Source organism: Meleagris gallopavo, chromosome 4 (assembly GCF_905368555.1).
Source record: "Meleagris gallopavo chromosome 4, MGAL_WU_HG_1.1, whole genome shotgun sequence".
Classification (NCBI taxonomy): Eukaryota; Metazoa; Chordata; class Aves; order Galliformes; family Phasianidae; genus Meleagris; species Meleagris gallopavo.
In genome coordinates this window covers 25977539-25996298 of record NC_139407.1, presented here as the reverse complement: position 1 = coordinate 25996298, position 18760 = coordinate 25977539, and the positions used below count along the sequence as shown (strand labels likewise).

The 18760-nt window shown below is 40.1% G+C and overlaps 1 protein-coding gene across 8 annotated transcripts in view; it reads left to right on the top strand.

Moving 5' to 3' along the window:
• The window catches only part of ARHGAP24 (Rho GTPase activating protein 24), a 193763-nt gene extending 177463 nt beyond the window's left edge, over positions 1-16300 (top strand). For all 8 annotated transcript variants that reach the window (XM_085222545.1, XM_085222543.1, XM_085222544.1 and 5 more), the window contains 5 exons: positions 5951-6083; positions 7039-7112; positions 7844-7965; positions 10497-11565; positions 12290-16300. In XM_085222545.1, coding sequence (XP_085078671.1) covers positions 5951-6083; positions 7039-7112; positions 7844-7965; positions 10497-11565; positions 12290-12533 — 1642 coding nt within the window. In that variant the 3' untranslated portion in view covers positions 12534-16300. The remainder of the gene's footprint in view (positions 1-5950; positions 6084-7038; positions 7113-7843; positions 7966-10496; positions 11566-12289) is intronic.
• Positions 16301-18760: the final 2460 nt, after the last annotated feature.

Sequence of the window (18760 nt, the reverse complement as noted above, 5' to 3'; positions counted from 1 at the left end):
CGCGGGTCTTGGTGCCTTGGTAATTTAGCAAGGAGCATAGTTGCCTTTGCAGTCTCATCCTCCAGATACAAAACATGTTTTAAAATTTAGGTGAATGCAAGAAAGTTCTTAATGGGATGCATCTGCACTGGCAGTATATGGGCTACAAGTAAATGATGACTTGGAAATCACTAGTTAAATAAAGTTTTCTATTTTCCAAACAATCCTGTACATAAGTGCTTGTTTAGAAACAGTTCCCTCCAAGGAGAGGCTTTATTCCTTCCCTAGAGGAAAAGCACAGTAATCCCTACACAAAGCGCTTACGTAAAATGAAGTCTTTACTAGAAAGCAGGTTCCTGCCAACACAAATGACCTTAAGCTTGTGTAAATTGCCGTCTATTTCTGCCTGTGGCGATCCAGGCTTCCTTCCCTGATCCTCACAAATGACACTCTGCTCATCAGTTATGCGTCTGGAACTACTTCAATTGTAATCCTGGCCCTCCTTCTATCCAGCTAGCAGAAATAGCCTCTGCATATGATAAGAGTTAAGAGACTTAATCTAGCAATTAAATACACGTTAAGAGATGCATTTCTTGTGTGATGCAAAGGGTCATTAACTCAGCTTAATTGGTGTCCTGCTGTAGGAGTGTGTGCTTTTAGTTATTGGCAGAGAATGAGCATTGGGCGTTGATTTGTGTGAATTTCAGTTTCAGAAATAGAGCTGAAAAGACACTTGCTTTGTACTTGTAGCTGTGCGGCTGTGATTTAACAAGGAAAAAAGTGTTCTCCACTTGCCAACAAGTCAATTCCTTTACTACGCACACAGTCTTTTTAAGAAAGGATGGCATTTTCAAAGTAAGTGGAGTGTTTTAGAACACACCTTCTATGAGGCTTGGGGATAAGATCTGTCAATCTTAAGTGTTTCTTGTGCTCACTCCCCTGTATGGGTCCCTGAAAGGTAGCATGGATCTCAAGCTCATGAACACAAGGACAAAGGAGAGGAATATGTGGGTTGTTTTTTTCCTCTTAATAGATCAGCAGACTTGATGATCTTTGCAAGTCCGTTCCAATTGAAAAATTCTAAATAATTTGTTAAGCTGAAACATGAGAAATTCTGATGATAATTAGGATCATTTCCCTTTTATTTTTCAGCAAGAGTGTGACCAAATAGTGTAAGAGGAAATCAGGTTTTACGGTCTCCGTCCTTGGAAATAATCAAAAGCAATTAGATGAGACACTAAAAAACCTGCTCTAATTGGACTGATTTTGGGTAGGAGTCTGACTAGGAGGTCCTTTCCTGTCTAAGTCTAAGTCATTTGGATGATTCTATGAAGTTTACTCAAACTAGAGCCAAGTTTTTGTGGCATCAAGGCAAGGAAAGCAAGCAGCTCAGGGCCTGAGATGGTAAAGACTTTGATGCATGTTTCACAAGTTGTGGGCAAGACTTCAGCTGCTACTTAGCTTTTGCACTGTGCTGCTTGTACTGTATGTATGTTATGTAGGAAGATGATTCCTTGAAGGTACCTACACAAGGGGACAGGCGTTGCATAGGTCATTCCACCAATTATGTTATGCCTGTGAGCTTACCTTTGCATTTTTGGACCAGAGCCTGACTCCATCACTCATATACACTTGGTTCACTGTAACACTACCAAACACAGGCTTTGCCCTGCCAGCCTTTGAGTACTGGTTTCTCAGCAGTAACTATGCTATCATTCTCTCTATAAAAAGCTATGCATATTTGTTACATTCCTTGGTGTTGCTCAGTTGTGATGTTTCAGTAGTGGTTGATAGTGGGCTCTGGCATCTCATCCTGCCTGCTGACCAGGAGCAATGTGCACACTAGGCAGCCAGTTGGAAACTTCCTCCCAAGCCAGAAGGATATCTGTAGTGGTCTGAGGGAGCTTCTCCATAAAAGTTGAACGCAGCAACACAACTGCCAAGTCATGTGGTGGTTTAGGATGTGGTGGTGATGGAAAGTTTCTGTTTGCAGGATTGTGATCTGTGACATGTTTCAAATGACGGAGATGCAATTCCAGTAATTCAGGGATGTACTCACACACACTGTTCGTACTGTTCTCCTTCATTTTATTACCAGAATTCTTGAATTTAATTATAGCTTCCCAGCTTGTTGTTCCCTGCTGTTTGTTCTTTATGCAAACTGTATATGTCATCATGGTCTAAGCTATTTTTGGCACAGCATTAATCTTTCTGTACAGTGACCCTGCCCTGTTCTGTTTCCTCTCTGAAAGCTGATGAGGAGCTTGTTGGCTTTGTGCTCTGAAGCGCTGACTCCAGCTCTCTGAACACACATGAGCGTGAGGGTTACATGGGGATTTCTGGCGACCTGCTGGGCCTCAGTTATTTTGTTTATGGTGGAGAGGCTGAAAATCTCCAGGCAGTGTAATTGGTCTGACAGCCACTTCCACAGTGTCTGTGTATCACAAAGAAAAATGCTGTCAAGCAGCACTGCCACGAGGGATATTAATGACAAAGTTTGGATGAATGGGGCTTTGGATATGTGTAGTCTGATGACTAAGAAGAGGCTGTGGTGCATATGCATTTGTAATGCCTTTGCATGGACTGTGGTGGAGTGCTCTTTTGGCAACGTATCAGTAGTGAAGCAATATCCGTGTTGTAGTGAGGTAAGCAATGTTTCTCGGTCTAGCATGAGATGCTGAAATAGATTGGCTCTCAGCTTGCTGCTGCTTGTTGTGTTGCATCCAATTTTCTGCTTTGTGCTTTCTCATTTCACATTTGTAATTGTTCATTCTGCACTTGGAAAAATCTTGCCTCCATTAATGAGGGTTGTTCCAATGTAGATAAGAGGATGTTCTGGTGGAATTTACATTCTCTACTTTCATAGTTCTTAATGAATTCTTTTAATCATGTTAACGACAAATGTCTAATCATTAAACACTTTGATATTACAGTGTCAGATAGCAAAAAAAGTGTTAAGATGGGTACAATTATTAAGTTGCTGTAGTTGTACTGGCTCTAGGACATATGGAAAGTGTCATTTCTTAAACTGATCATTTTAGCTGGAAAAAGTCCAAGAGGTAAAAAGCGCTCTTCAGGCCTTGAAAAAAGCCATGGATTGATTACTGATCATGCAGATCAAGGAAGGTATGCAGATGCTGATGGCTGACCTGGACTGTGGATACAACATAGCAGATAGGAAATGAAAACAAATGCTCTCCATCTCAAGAGAGCTTACTACTTTGAAACTCACAGTTCTGCTCTGCAGACATTGATTAAACAAAGACCCCAGCAGTGTTTCAGAACAGTTTAACAGAATTTGTAAGAGAACAATTGAGATCATCTTATTTTGCAATCCCACCATCTTGTGGCAGTCTGTGGCATTGCCTTAGCATTTGGTCAGTATTAAGGAGAACATTAATTTAAAAGATAGCAAGCATGTCCCTGTCTACTAATGGTTACCTCAGCTCAGAAAACACCTTTCTGTAGACTCAGATATGTGTTTCAGGACCACAGCTTGAGTATGCGAGTCTTCCTACATTTTTTTTGCTCCTTGACATCCTGCCTTTCATTTCTCTCCCTGTTCTTCTTCAGCAGAACCAAAGCTTTTAACACATAATGGACCTGACCCTTCAGGATGTTACTCTATACGTGCTTAATATTGAACGAAGAAAAATCATTGCCTCAGAGTTGGGGGTTTTTGGATTTATTTTTCCTTCTTCAACCTTTTCCCCATCTGCTGTGACCTCCAGGAGCAAGTATTTTACTTCACACAAAGGGATCAGTGTATGTGTATGGATGAATTGTACATAGTTTTACGCAAGTAGTCCCCTGGAAAGATGTGGGTCAGCAAGGCCTGAGGAGTTTCCTTTTTTAGTAAAAATAATCATGCAAATCTTGAGACTATAAATGTAGAGCAATTTGAGTTCAATTCTCTGCTTATTCAGTGCATGCTCCCTCTCATGCTGCAGTGTAGGGCTGTATTAGAGCTGCCAGCTCTAGTGGAGTGAGTACCAAGAGATCAGGATCTGTGCAGTGAGACCTCAGGTGGTTGTGCAATTGGTAAGAGGTTCTGTTGACCAACATGTCAAGAAGGGCTTTAATTCACATCTGGATAAAGGATAGGTAGAAAGCAAAGGATAAAGGCTGAATCTGAGCTAGCATTCAAAATCTCATAATATAGTCCAACTATCTCTAGTTTCATGTATAGTCCTTTTTCACATGTATCCAAGACAGATAAAAACACAGGACTCCTATTTTCAGTCCACACATGGCTAGGCTTGCAGTCTGGGGTTGCAACCCAGGGATTAGAATTTGCACCTTCTTTAAAAATGCAGTTTTGAGTTAATACTTTATTTATAAAGTTTCTCTAGAAAGCCCTTTCATACATGTTTTGGAATTTTTGTTGGCATATTTTTCATGGTTGAAATAACAGTGTTTTCTGGGAATTTATTTCAGAGAGGGTGGTGGTGGTTAACATTTAAATATATACCCTGCTTATCGCCACTCTTCTTCTGTTTTGACTTAGATTGCACATACCTGACCATGTTAATCTAAGGTTGTTCCCATCATTCTTGTTAAGATTTAACTTAGTTAAAACTATTCTTGTTTTAACAGAGATCATTCACTAATAATGATTAACATACTTCTAGCAAAGCTTAAGTACATCAAATACCAGTGGTTACCTCCAAGAGACTGCAAATTTAAAACAGTTTTAAGCATTAAGTTTTAGAAAAAGAGAAAACGTGATAATGCACATTGCAGAAATGTCTTTGCATTACTATGTTACTTTTTTCTTCTGAAATTAGCATAATCTAGAGTCTGTTTTCAAACTTCTCAGAAGTCAAATGAAAGGATATCAGCTTGCGATATGACTCTTTTATGAATCAGGGAAAGCATGTAGAACATTCCAGTAAGGAAGGATTTGAAGAAGTCTTGAGTAGCTAAATCCAGAGGATTCAGAAGTAATACAAGCTTTCTTTATGCATTATTCTGTTTTTTATCTACTATTTTCAGAGAAACACTCTTAAGTTTCTGTAACGTAACTTTACACACTATGGAAAGTCTTAAGAAAGTTTTATTGCATGTATAACTTGTAATATTATTCTTTGTCCCCATTTTTTGTTTTTAATATGCCTGATGATCAACTTGGGATGCCACTGCAGATGCAGCAAAGAAAATATCTAACTTTCCATAAATGGAACTACAAGAAAGCATTTGCTATAGTTTGACCCTTTGCCCTAAAATACTGCCTGCTGCTTTAAGTACTCAAACATTTCCTAAGTTTGAGTGACTTACAGTGTTTTGCCTTATCCAGTACAAGATGGAGCTGAAATTCACTTCCCTGGGATTGACAGTTGTGTTTAATCAAGTTTTCTGTTTAAAGATATAGCTGAAAGGCAGAGTAGTAATAGAACCATAGAATCACAGAATATCCCAAGTTGGAAGGAGCCCATGAGGATCATCAAGTCCAACTCCTAGTCATTTTGCAAGAGCCCATAGGAAAAAGATGAATGTCAGGTTTGGATTGAAGACGTGAAATATATGATCTCCATGCTTACTTAATGCTTATATCAAAATAAATTATACAAGTGGGCATGTTTTAGAAGCAACAGCTTATCTGAGAGGAAAATAATTTAATACAATGTGTCAAGCAACAATAGGTTGCTGGCTTGAGTCCAGATGAAATGCACCATGTAGCTAAGAGATTCGGGATCTTTTCAGTACCTATGTCTACAAATTGGGTCCTGTTTGTAATTATTTATAATAACACACCAACACAGTTGACAAATTTACATTTGCAGATATTCTTACAAGTTGCTTACAGAACAACAAAACTAAAACAGATTACAGAGATGATCTATAAGTATATGTAGTGTGGATAGTAAAATCTAGAATGACAATCAAGAAGTTAATCAGAGGTTTGGAGCCTGTAAACTGCATAGTGTCTTCCTGGTTTGCAGTAATGCCCTATTGTATTCCAACCCAACAGCAATACAGATGTGCACACGGTGGCATCACTGCTGAAGCTGTACCTAAGGGAACTCCCAGAGCCAGTCATACCATATGCAAAATATGAAGATTTTCTTTCCTGTGCCAAGATGCTCAGCAAGGAAGAAGAAATGGTAAGTCTGCATGTTGCATACGATGAATAAAAAGATTGGTATAACCTGTTATATAATTGCTTATAACCTGTTCCAGTTTTGAGGAATGGAGATGCAAGTAATTACATATCCTAATTTAAGACTTGTTTGTGTTAATTGCGGCTCTCTTTAAAGGAAAATTGTTGCCACCTATGTCAGGCTCAGCATACCCTTTGCTGTATTTATTGCATATCATCAAATTCAGTCCATCACTGAATCCAACATCACTGTGGCCAGTAACTTCCATCTTGCCTGGGAAACATTTTATCTTTTCATGGATCATCATCCTGAGCTGTAATAGGGATGGTTTTAGTAGTTTCTGTCCAACTTGTGCTGTTAAATCAGAGGTGATTTTCTTCTAAATGTTCTAGGATGCCACATTTCACTGACTTTAGACTAAAGACCACAGGGCTCTGTTCATTACCTATCACTGAATCAGAAGTATCAGAAAGATGTCTGGAAGTGAGCAACCATCCAAAACTTTTTAAAATTTGCATAACATAGATGAACTTAGTATGGGTTCTGAAGTACAATAAGTGCCCTGCAGTGGCACAGGACTACACTTGTATTAGTCTGAAGAGGTAATAAATGAAGCTTGATTTTTACACTGTTATGTGTGCTTCTGGGTAATCAAGTCAACGCAATGTTTTCCAAGTAAAAATAAAGAAGCTCATTGTTTTGATTGCAGTCTAAATTTCTAAGGTTATTATAACTGCTTAATTCCATTTTGACTTTTCAAATCCTGCTAGAACTGGACCCTTCTTCTCCTTAACCCTCCAGTTAACTGGGAGAGAATGAGCCCCTCCTTTCCAACCATCTCCAATTGCAGTTTCTTTGATGTGTTTATTGTCTTGTAACTGAAACTGTCAGCATTTTTCAGTGGCAAAATACTAAGAAACTCTGCCTCCCCACTTTGTTTTTAACCACATATATATAGGGCCTGATAGAATTAGTGAAGCAAGTGAAGAGCCTGCCGGCTGTCAATTATAATCTGCTGAAATACATCTGTAGGTAAGTGCTCTTGCAAGAACATCACAGTGATATTTATAGCTGTTAGCTGACATTTGTTTGTGTATGGACCCCGAAGGAAAAGTATCATGGAACTGGAGGAGTCACTTCAGTGATTGCACTAAAAACTTGCTTACTGCATTCATTTCTAATTTGCTTTATCAAGATGCAGAGTTATGAGGTGCTTTAATAAGCAAGCTGCCAAAAGTACAGAAGTGGATGTATAGGCCCTCTTCCTAGGACACAGTTTCCCCATTTATAATTGCAGTTATTGGCCTTAGCTGTGCACTCCTGAGGCATGGTAGCACTGAAAACTGCGTGATCTGGTAGAATAGTTTTGTAGAAACATGAAAGATCTTAAAAACATGCCTTAAAAAGTAGCAAAGGGTGTACTTAAAGGACGTTCTCAGCATAGGAAACATTTGAAAATGAATTTAAACTCCTAGTTGAGAGTTTGCATTTTGAGGATGAGCCAAATAACTGCGTATGTTAGAGAAAGTCATTGACTTCAACAGAGTTATCTTAAAATTAGACCAGGGAGATATTTTTTTTATTAGTGTATCATTTTTAAGAAAATATTAAGACATTGAGTATAACCTTGAGCTTCCAAAACATTCCTTCACAATTTAGAATGGAATACTCAAACTACGTTAAGAATCCATTGTATGTTTTGATTATTTTTTTTCTTTCCTTCCTTTTAAAATGTTCTTTAAAGGCATATTTCTTCCTCACAGATTCCTGGATGAAGTCCAGTCTTATTCAGGCATAAACAAAATGAGCGTGCAAAATCTGGCTACTGTTTTTGGCCCCAACATCCTCCGCCCTAAAGTGGAAGATCCTTTGACTATCATGGAGGGTGAGTCGACTGTAAATAACTTGAAAGAGAAAGAAAGAATATCTTTAGGTTTATTAACAATTACTAATCCACGTGGTATATACACTACATTCTACGTCCGTTTTAAAGACACAGAACTCTTCAGTGTGGATAGACAGCTGGGATAAATTTTCCAAGATACTATAAAAATGACTACAGTTTATAGCATTGCAAACAGACCTTGCATGAGATTGTGCTGCCTTGGCAGCTTAATTAAAAACATTTTTTTCCCCTCTACACTTGCTCCAAATATGGCGTGTTCTTTCCCAGTACACGTGGGATAAGTGCAGTTAACTGCATCTCCTGCAGTTTTTAAGGGTCAGATACGTTTTCATAGATTCAAATTGCAGTGGCCCATCATTCTCCATAAACTCACATGATGCCTTTTCTCTCTCCAAACACTTGTTTCTTGGTACTTTTGATTTAGTTAACCTACCCAGAAATAAGGGCTGTAAACAGTCCTTGCATTGTACATCGTATCAAAAACTTGTAGCTTGTTTATTTGGGATTGTGTGAATTTGTTTTCCTTTGAATATGATGTTTTTTCTTTTTTCCAGATAATTGAAATTCCTCATAGACTTTGTTCATTTACTGTTTTATTCCCTTCTTCTGAAGCTTTACGTTTCATCCTCATTCTACTGTAAATGGACAGAAATGTAGTGTTCCCAAGTCACATAATGAAAGAGTAGAAAAATATTTCTAGTTGTTCATAGGATTAAAAATACAGGGAAGTATCGTAAAGATGACTTTCATCACTGGAGTCAATGAGAATCTCACTGAGGCTGAGACCCTCAACCTTTCATACCTCCCAGGATGGCATTTACTGCTGGGATACCGTGTATCTTCAGCCCACCTGGGAAAAAAGGAGGCAAATCAAGATTTGGGATGGGACGAGATGATTAGTTAACTAGTCAAAAAGGAAAAAAAAAAAAAAAAAATGTTATCCTCTGGGTCTGTATTTTTTTAGAACTGGCTACTGCCAGTATTTTATGTGAAAGCTTAAACAAGAAAGATGTTTTAAGTGGGTGGAAATGGAAAATACTGATTTTTTTTTTTATGTCTGAAAACATCTCCAGACTGCTTCTCAACATCCCACAAGCTTAGTGGCTGCTTTAGGAGGTGGCATGGATAATATGCTCATTGAAGAGAAATAATATATATATATATTTTTTCACTCGAGGAAACTGTTTACACTAAACAGATTTATGACTTCTCTTACTTCTCTTATAGAAGTAAATCTTTTAGATTTGACATGGACTGTGCTGATGTGCAATTGGGCTGCTCATAGTTAAATATGTGGGATCTTTCTTAACAAAGACTACACATTGAATAGTGCCTCTATCCGTCCTTCCTCATTGCTCTTTGCTTTTTGGAAGAGAAAGCTTGGCAATGAAAAGTGCTCTTCTTGCACAGCCTTTCAAAGCCAAGCATGAAGCTATGTGCAGCCGTATCTGGATAATGTGGATGAAAAGTTGTTTTGTCTAGTTCAAGTGAGATTTTCCTGACTTCCAATTACAGACTAATTTGAACTATCTCTTAGTAGTTGTATTTTAAAAGGCTAGGTTATAAAAATCCGGAATATTTCAAAGGAGTTGGTATGGCACAATGGGAAATTCTTGATTAAAAGGGCACAGCCTGCCTCTGAAAGCACTCTAGGAGTTTAAAGATAGGATGGTTGTTATAAATACTCCGACCTTGTTCCTGAGAGATTCTTAACAGTACTTAGTGAGATTCAATTTAAAGAAATAGTTGTATGTCTTCATTACCCTAAGCCCAGTTATAAATAGTAGTGTGTAAATTGTGCAGTCGAGCGGTGTGCACACCAAGGGGTTATTAGAGAGGCAGCCATTTATTAGAGATACTCGGAAGTTGTGGTTCTGCATTAGTTCCATACTGTGCCATAACATGGCACAGTTGCCTGTTTGCATATAGTTTAACTACAGACAGGTTAAAAGCAATCACATGAAATAAATTCTGTCACATTATTACCCTGTTAGATCCCAAAGACTAAAATGTTGTCATTCCAACAGTGCAAGTCCCTTGCCTGCCACTTTTCTTTTAAACTACTGCATGAAAGTGCTTTGCCAGAAGGGATCTTTGGTTTTAAAAGTGATTGTCACAATAAGTTGAAGCACATTGCTTATAATGACATTATCATTTGCTGCTCATAAACTCCTTCTGTAGTATTTTGGGGATGCAAAAACTGTCATGGCAATAGCTTCTTTGCAAAAATTGCTGTTATTGTGGGGTTTGTGAGGCATGCTGGCTTGTTCTGATGGAAAGAAGAGGTGGTGCTGATCTGTCCTGGTACCCAGATGCGTTTTGGACACCTTAAACAACCAGGGTGTTAAACTGGTGGTCATTTTGGGTAAAAAAAAACCTGTTGTTATTTTGGGTAAATGTTTCTATAAATAGGATTTTTGCTAAGAATTTGTGGAATCTAAGCCATTAGGTTTATTTATGCCCCAAACAGATCATTAATTACCATGTGCTTCCTTGGTACCTTCTTTCAGGTACGGTAGTAGTCCAGCAGTTAATGTCAGTGATGATAAGCAAACACGAAGAGCTGTTTCCCAAGGATGCAGACCCTGATGTGGGACCCGAGGTGTGCAACAATAACAATGAAATGCCAAAGAAAGCAATCGTTGGACAGCTACAAAACAAAGAGAACAACAACACAAAGGAGACAGCAGTGAGGCGCTGCTCTTGGGATAAACCTGAGTCTCCCCAAAGGGGAAGCATGGACAATGAGTCTCCAACTGCACTGCCAGGCAGCAAGACTAATAGCCCTAGAAACAGCATCCAGAAATTAGATGTCACCAGAAGCCCACCACTCACAGTGAAAAAAAATCCTGCTTTTAATAAAGGCAGTGGCATAGTCACCAATGGGTCGTTCAGCAGCTCTGTGGAGAGCCATGAGAAGAGCCAGACCTTACCAAACTGTACCCTGCAAGCCAGGAGAACATCCTCCCTGAAAGGACCGGTGACTAAAATGGGCACACAAAGCATGCAGAATGGAGGTGTGAGGATGGGAGTTTCTAGCACCGATGGGCTCACCAACACCCTCAACAACCGAAGCCCAGGCTGGGCACCCAATGGCTGTGTCACACTGAGGGACAACAAGCAGAAGGAATCAGTGAGTGAGTCGGGTCAGCACAACAGGCTCTCCACTTATGACAATGTCCACCAGCAGTTCTCCACGGTGAACTCTGATGACAAACAGAGCGTGGACAGTGCTACCTGGTCAACATCCTCCTGTGAAATATCCCTCCCTGAGCACTCTAACTCCTGTCGTTCGTCCACCACCACCTGCCCCGAGCAGGACTTCTTTGCGGGTAACTTTGAAGACTCCGTGCTGGATGGACCACCACAGGAAGACCTCTCTAACACTGGTGACTATGAGAATAGAAGTGACCGAAGGAGTGTGGGGGGCCACAGCAGCAGAGCCACCAGCAGCAGTGATAACAGTGAAACGTTTGTTGCCAACAGTACTAACAATCATAGTGCTCTGCACAGCCTGGTGTCCAGCTTGAAGCAAGAGATGGCCAAACAAAAACTCGAGTATGAGACAAGGATAAAAAGGTAAGATGGTACGGTGTTACCATCCCATTTCTTTCAGAGTTGACGTGTGAAATTGTTCTTCTAGTATCACGATTCAACTGGGTTTGTTGTAAAGCAATCCTTTGCCACAGTTGTGACATACTGTCCTAATGGCACCAGAAATAAATCCAGAACCTTACAAGTTTCTCTGGAATCTAACCTACGAAATCAGTAGCTTCCATAGTGATTTCATTAGTTGATGCCTGCTCTCTGGAGGCTGAGACTTTCAATGAAATTAGTGTCTTAGACCACTCCAACTGTAGTTTTTGGGACTGTCAGACTATTCTTGTAAATAGATTTAAATCAGCTGATAAAAATCGGTTGTTAAATAAAGGGATTCAGAGCGTTATTTTGAGCTCTTAAGTGACACAATTACAACTACAGTGGGAGCTGGAAACCAGTACTTGCAGGAGTAAAAGACTTCCCTAGGTTGCTTGCTAGAGAATTGAGTGGAGCTGGTTGTCACTGTGCACAATAACCAGTGGCTGGTATCGTGCACTTTCTAAATGAGCTACAGAGTAGAGAAGGCCATTTGGGAATGGATTGCTGATGAATCCGTGGTTTGTAGGTAAACTTCTAAGAAATTCCATCTAAGCTTTGTAAATGAAAATGCAATTGCATGAAATTCTGATGGTGTGCATTTCTACACAACTGAATGGGAGGAGTGCTATTCAGGAGCTGTCTGCTTTTATTTCGGTTTCTGCAGCTTGGAACAGAGAAATCTCACCCTGGAGACGGAAATGATAGCCCTGCATGAAGAGCTGGATCAGGAGCGGAAGAAGTTCACAATGGTGGAAATCAAAATGCGTAATGCAGAACGGGCCAAAGAGGATGCAGAGAAGAGGAATGACATGCTGCAGAAGGAAATGGAGCAGTTTTTCTCTACTTTTGGAGAACTGACAGTGGAGCCACGCCGACCAGAAAGGGGCAACACCATCTGGATCCAGTGAGCATTGGAGGCTTTGACTGTGGGATGCTGGGAAAGGGCTTAGGGGTATTATACTGCGTCAGGTGGCTGGTCACCTGTCTGTCTGAGGCTAGCACTCAACATAATGTTATAGACTCTTGAAGGAAGAAATCGTACATGTTAACCACTCATATCTACAGTGTGTACTTATCAAGTTCATACTCTTTGGATGCTTCATGAGACTACTGTCAAGTGTCACAACTGGATATGTGTATATAAATTTAAAAAAAAAAACATCTTAGAGAGTGAGAGATGTATCTCAAGAAATATTTTAATTCAAGTCTTGTATTTAAACTGGTAAATTGAAATGTTGTTGCAATCAAGCTTTATATCAAGGCTTTTCTCCCTTGCACTTAACATAAGCTATTTTTGACATTGTGTTACCATCAGCTTATTTTGTATATCAAATGTTTTTTTTGTTTTGTTCCTCCCTCTTGCTGGGGAGTGAAGATAAACAGATATATAAAGGTACATGTGCCAATGGTTAGCACTAGTCTGCGTCGCTTTTGAAAAAGAGAGCTGGATGAGAAGGAGGAGCATTCTGGGGATGGCAAGTGGGGCACTAATTTAAGAGAACTGATGACCTGACTAAAAGTTACCCGAGCTCTCGTATCAAATACCCTGTAAGGATATCACCAACATTGAGCAGTTAGTATTCAAAGGACAGAGAGGTGCCTGTTTGAGAGGAAATGTAGTGGTAAAGAGTAAGAAGGTGGGAGAAGGGGCAACTCAAAGAGAAGTCAATTGATAGAGCCAGAGCTTTTTGGGGTACTCTAGCATATCCCTGTGGTCACTGCAGCTCAGAACAGGGATATAAACCATGCTTTGACCACTATTATGACTGAATTACCTCAGTACTACAGGAGAATGGAGTCCTTTCTATAAGGCTGGCAAAGGGATACACAGAAGGACACACTGTACATCTTGACTGCCTTAGCAGTGTGAGGGGTGCTAAACAAAACAAAACACAGACCTGCAGAACTGATGAGCAGAGGAGAAAAGGCAACTGTATTACAAGCTGCAAATAAGGAAGAACACATTAAGCACCCATATTTACAGTGCATATTGACCAGCTAAGCTTTCTGAGTTGAGACTTCTGTGAAGTGTTAAGCTGTGGAAACTCTCAGGATCACAATGTAATCAAGGGAACAGCCAGAGGAACTGCCTGCAGACTGCCAACAAAAAGCAGCCAAGCTGTGCAGTGAAAGGCCAGCCTATTGGGAAACATATGCATAGTAGGTATAATGTTTCGTATACCATCCACAAGATCTTTTCTGCTTTTATCTTTGTCTTTAAGACTGTGAGTTGTATCGTTAGAGGGTGTTAAGACATCTTGGCTTCCCTCTACCGTTACTCAAATGTATTGCAATTATCGCTGACCCCCAATTGAGATCTAAGAATGTAGCCTCAAAGAGGTGCTCTCTGTAGCATGTACATTAGATAAATACTAATTAGATGTGATAAGTATACAGGGAAACAAATATGAGGTTTACATTTCAGGAAAATAACAACTTAGAGTGGAGCATTACACATGGTGTTCGTGGAACAATTATTCATGTTATCTTGGGTTCAGAGGCCCAAGTTAGGACGCTAATTACTGTAAACATGTCTAGTGCACATCCAGTCTGGATGCAAATGCGAAAAAGTAAGACAGAAATCAAGTTAATAGGAAGGAGAATGTTTTGTGTTGGTTAGCCACAATCACGAATGTTGGCGCAAATGGTGAGAGAAGGAAACTGTTTGCTATTTCCTTCTGCCTTCCTTTCTGTTTTTAAGAATCCCTATTTGGAGTGTGCTCTGGCATAGCAGTATAATTAAGCTTAATTTTTGTCTTGGCTAAATGTTTTTCTCAATGTCTCAGAGTTTTTTGCAAATATTATAATTAATACATAAAAGATTTTCTGTTAAATGATATGCAAAACAGGTATTTTAGGTTTTCGTAAGAATGTAGAGGAGAGGAACTTCATGAGATTACTGCTGGAAGATCCGTGAGCAGTATTTTATCCAGAAGCGAGAGTCTGCAGTAGTCGAGAAAGATTCAACTTGCTAGAAAGAATGAATATTTTCTGGGCTATGTATATGTGAGGGGAAAGGTGGGACAAAAGATAAGAGCATGGGCACTTCTGATGTGGACATGCAAAAATGTAGTAAACAGGAGAGAGGAGGAGAACAAGGGAGCAAATAGACATGAAATTGGTGTGTGTAGGCGATAGACGTGTGCCCTCGGTTAAGAGTGTTTCTTCTGAAAGCTCATCTCTACAGAAAGACTACCAAAGTTAATGTTGCACTGTTTTTTTCTGAGATTTTTTTTGCTCTAAATTACTTTCTGTGCAGACTCATTAGCCAGACTGTTTCACGGACCGCCTTCCTGGCTGCTGGCAGCCCCCCATGCTAATGTTGAGGATTGATGAGGAGAAATATGTAGCAGAGCAGCTGCCTGCAAAGCAGGGAGCCTCAGGAGGTCAGAGAAGAACAGCTCTGGGGGCTGCTAATGGCCCCCAGACCATCCTTCAGCATCTCCAGACCAGCAATTCTCAGCAAATAAAATTATATGCAGCAGATGCCCTGTTGATATCAACTGCCATGATTCTACAGAGGCTTGGGAAGTGATGACAGCAGCAAAGGTCATGTTCTGACTTAGCTTTTAGGTGCTGTTATAATACATGTATTCACTGTTAGTGATGGTAATCTATCTAGTTCTGCTGCCAAAATGCTTGTCAGCAACAAAACAAGTAGCACGTCAATAATAGTAGAGTGCAGAAAATTTGAAGCCAGAAAAATGAGTGTGATGCAAATCTGTTCCCCCTTTTTTTTTTTCTCCAAGGAATGCAGGATAATGAGTTTTGCATGCAATACAACTTCATTTATGAATCTCCTAAATGTGAGAATGGAAAATCCTCTCTGCTTCTGTATTCTTCTCTTCATGCTAAAGAGCTTTAACATGATTTATATTCAGCAGGACTTCACTGGATTTGAATCTGTGATGTTAGAATACTATTATGAGCATGGCTATAATTCCTAACTGTAAGGCAAGTGGGAAGGGACTTGGCTTGAGACCAAATGGGTATCTCTGAGCAGCAGTATTTCCTGTTGTTCAGATACGGATGGCACTCTTTGTTTTCTAGTCATAGCAGTTAACTGTAACAATTAGATAAATTTATGGCTTTATTTTTTGTGTTCCCCTCTTTTTTTAGGTCCAGATTGCTGAATCATAATCTATAGTTCAGTAGAAATAATGGGTACTGTTGTTCAAAGCAGTGTTTGCAAATGAGTTTTGCATACTTCATAGCAGAAAGTGCTCTCTTAGTGCTCTCTATCAGCACTGCTATGACTGATTCTATTATTATATCAGACATGTCAGTGGATGGCAGTTTTAACAGCACCTTCTTTATATTGGGCTGAACTACAGCACTTGGTTTTGGCAGAATGGGATGATTGTTGGAGTGGGACTCAAAGATCGTTATGGTTCCTTTCCAACTCATTATATTATGCGATTGTATGATGTGGTGCTACCTTTTTCTGTAGCCACTTTTAACCCAGGCTCAGCACTGTGGTGAGGTTTTAATTCATTCTTACAAATGTGCATTTTCTGTTATATCCAGAACTCACTTGGGGAGGTGTGTGAAACAGCTTCAGATTCATACCTGTCTGGTTTCATAATGGTTCCCATGTGTAGACATGCCCTAATAGTGCATGTGGGTAACGAAGGAGGTATTTGTATAATTTAGTATTAATAGTGAATATATCGCAGTTGACTTAATTGGTATTTGTCTGTCTGGCTGAAGGGACTTACATCAAAGGAAGCTATAATGGAAAGTGAGCAAGGTATGAACCATGGCAAAAATGAAGCATCTCTGGAGGCAGTTCCACAGGCCATTAGGAGAACAGTTCATGAACTATTCATTCATCTGTTCCTGTGCTGCTAGCCAGGCCTGTTTTTCCCAGAGCCAATACTCAAGATCAAAAGCACACTCAGCTATTATAAACCTTGCCTGATGAGGAATGAGGTGGTGCGCTGCTATGGGACTGAAGCAGGGGGATGTACTGAGTAAAGATGGACAGCTGTCTATGCAGGGAGCCAGCGGGAGTCTGCTGCAGCAGGGCCTACTGTTTTGGTGCAGACTACCAACTCCCATGCCTGGGAGCTGAGTGAACAGCTATTTCTTCTAGTTCCACTCAGACAAGATGGTGGGACTGCCCGTCTCACGTAGCTGAGGGGTGTCACTGATTAGCTGTGGGAGCCAGAATCTGAGGCTAGCTGGTCAGGTTGGGAGGTCTAAACATTGTTCAGAGAACATGTACTGGTCGTAACACTGCTCCCTGCACAGCACAACCATGCATATAATTCTTCTGGAAATTCAGCAGACAAACCAAGAGCTGTGGTTGCCCATGCTGGCTGCACTCCTCCTGCTCTCTGTGCCAACATACACATAACTGCAAACAGCTGTGGGGATGCCTTGGTCCTGGAGCCGTGCCCTTCTCCTGAGCCGGGACAGTTTACCACCTGGAGGATCACTTTCAGGTTTGGTTTAAGGTGCTGCTGAGTTTAAACCAGTGTTCTGCAGATAAAAAGCAAAAAGGGTTGGTATGGCTGTTCTTCCCCGAACACAAACCTTTAGCATGCGGGGCTTCATCATCCTGATGGTGAGGTCAAAGCAATTTTCACCATTACACTGGGGAGGTGGACAGAGAGGTCAAAAGAATTTATATGGTAGCTTTCAAATCAGAATCACATTTCTGTCTGTCAGAAATGTTTCCATGATAGCTGTGGGGAGCTGAGGAGAAATCCTCAGTTCTCAGAAGCGAATTATCTGATGGAACAAGATTTATACATGTTCAATTTAGGGAAACTTTCATCTTGACTACATGCACATTAAAGGTAAGTGGTGACAGCAGGTGCTGTGGATTCCCAATGTGACAGGTTTTTGTTTCCTGACAAATAGATTACGCACAATTTTTAAGAGAATTTAAATTATTTGTGTTTTACTTCTGTGTTGAGTTTTACTGTTAGGCAAAAGGGAGAAAAGAAAAAAAAGAAAACTCAGTTGTGGTATCTTTGCATGGGTCTAGATACGCCCTCTGTTTTGTGCAAACTTGTAATTCCAGTGCGCTGTAATAGAACCATAATGACATGTTGGAACATGCCTTGGGCAAGTCATGCTTCTCAGTATGCCGGTCCTGGTTTTCAATACTTTAATTAATCTATGTTACTGTGAGGAGCCAAATACACTGCAACTCACAAATGCAATAAAAAGTCACAGGTTGGAAGGAAATCAATGCCTGTGTTGATGAATGGACATAAAAATAATAGTTGCAAATACTGATTTCCTCCTTAGTAATAAAAAAAAGAAAAAAGAATGGGTTTGTGACCATTAGGTATAAATTCTGCATTGATTTTGAAATAAATTCTTCAGAAGAGGAATACAGAATAAGTAGGTGTGCATCGAGCACTGAAGAACACATCAGCAGAATGACTTTGATTTGGGCTGGGAAGATGGAGTCAAACCAAGAGCAAGGTTTTGGTTGAGCAGTAAAATGCTGCTAGTAAAATACAGTCGGGTTTGAAAATGAAGAGATACGAGGTCAAATGGAAGTACACGTTTCCCTAATTTACACAGGGTCTGACTCAATTCTCTAAGGTTTTATTTAGGGTCCAGGGTGGACTACAACCGACATTCCTTCATAGGGAGAAGATTTCAGTCTGGCACCAGCATGCAGTGTGAAAAACTGCAAGAGAATAGAATTTCTGTTTTGTTACTTGCAAACTGAATTTAATTCATTCAGTCCAAACAGTCAACATATGCACACTGACAATGTGCATGCAAAAACACCCAACAAATTCAAAAGAAATAACATATTAGAGAATGGTTTACATAAACTTAGGTTGGAGGGCAGGAGTGAGAGCCCAGCACTGCTATATTGGAGGAGGCAGTGACACGACATATGCAGAGCACTCCTCTATCTTTTCCTATGCAGCAGCTATGTGCTTCTGGGAGGAATAACTACGCATTTCTATTCAACAGATGAATGACGGTTTAAGTTCATAAATTGCTGATCCTAAATCTTTGGCTGGCTCCTCTCCTCTCCCTCTCCTCTTTTAAACTTTCTACCTTTTAGGCAAGATCCAGGACCAATCTTGCCACAGTTCTTTCTGCTTGTTGTTTCATCTCTGGATAAAGTAGTAGATCATGGGGAGATCAAGAACTGAGC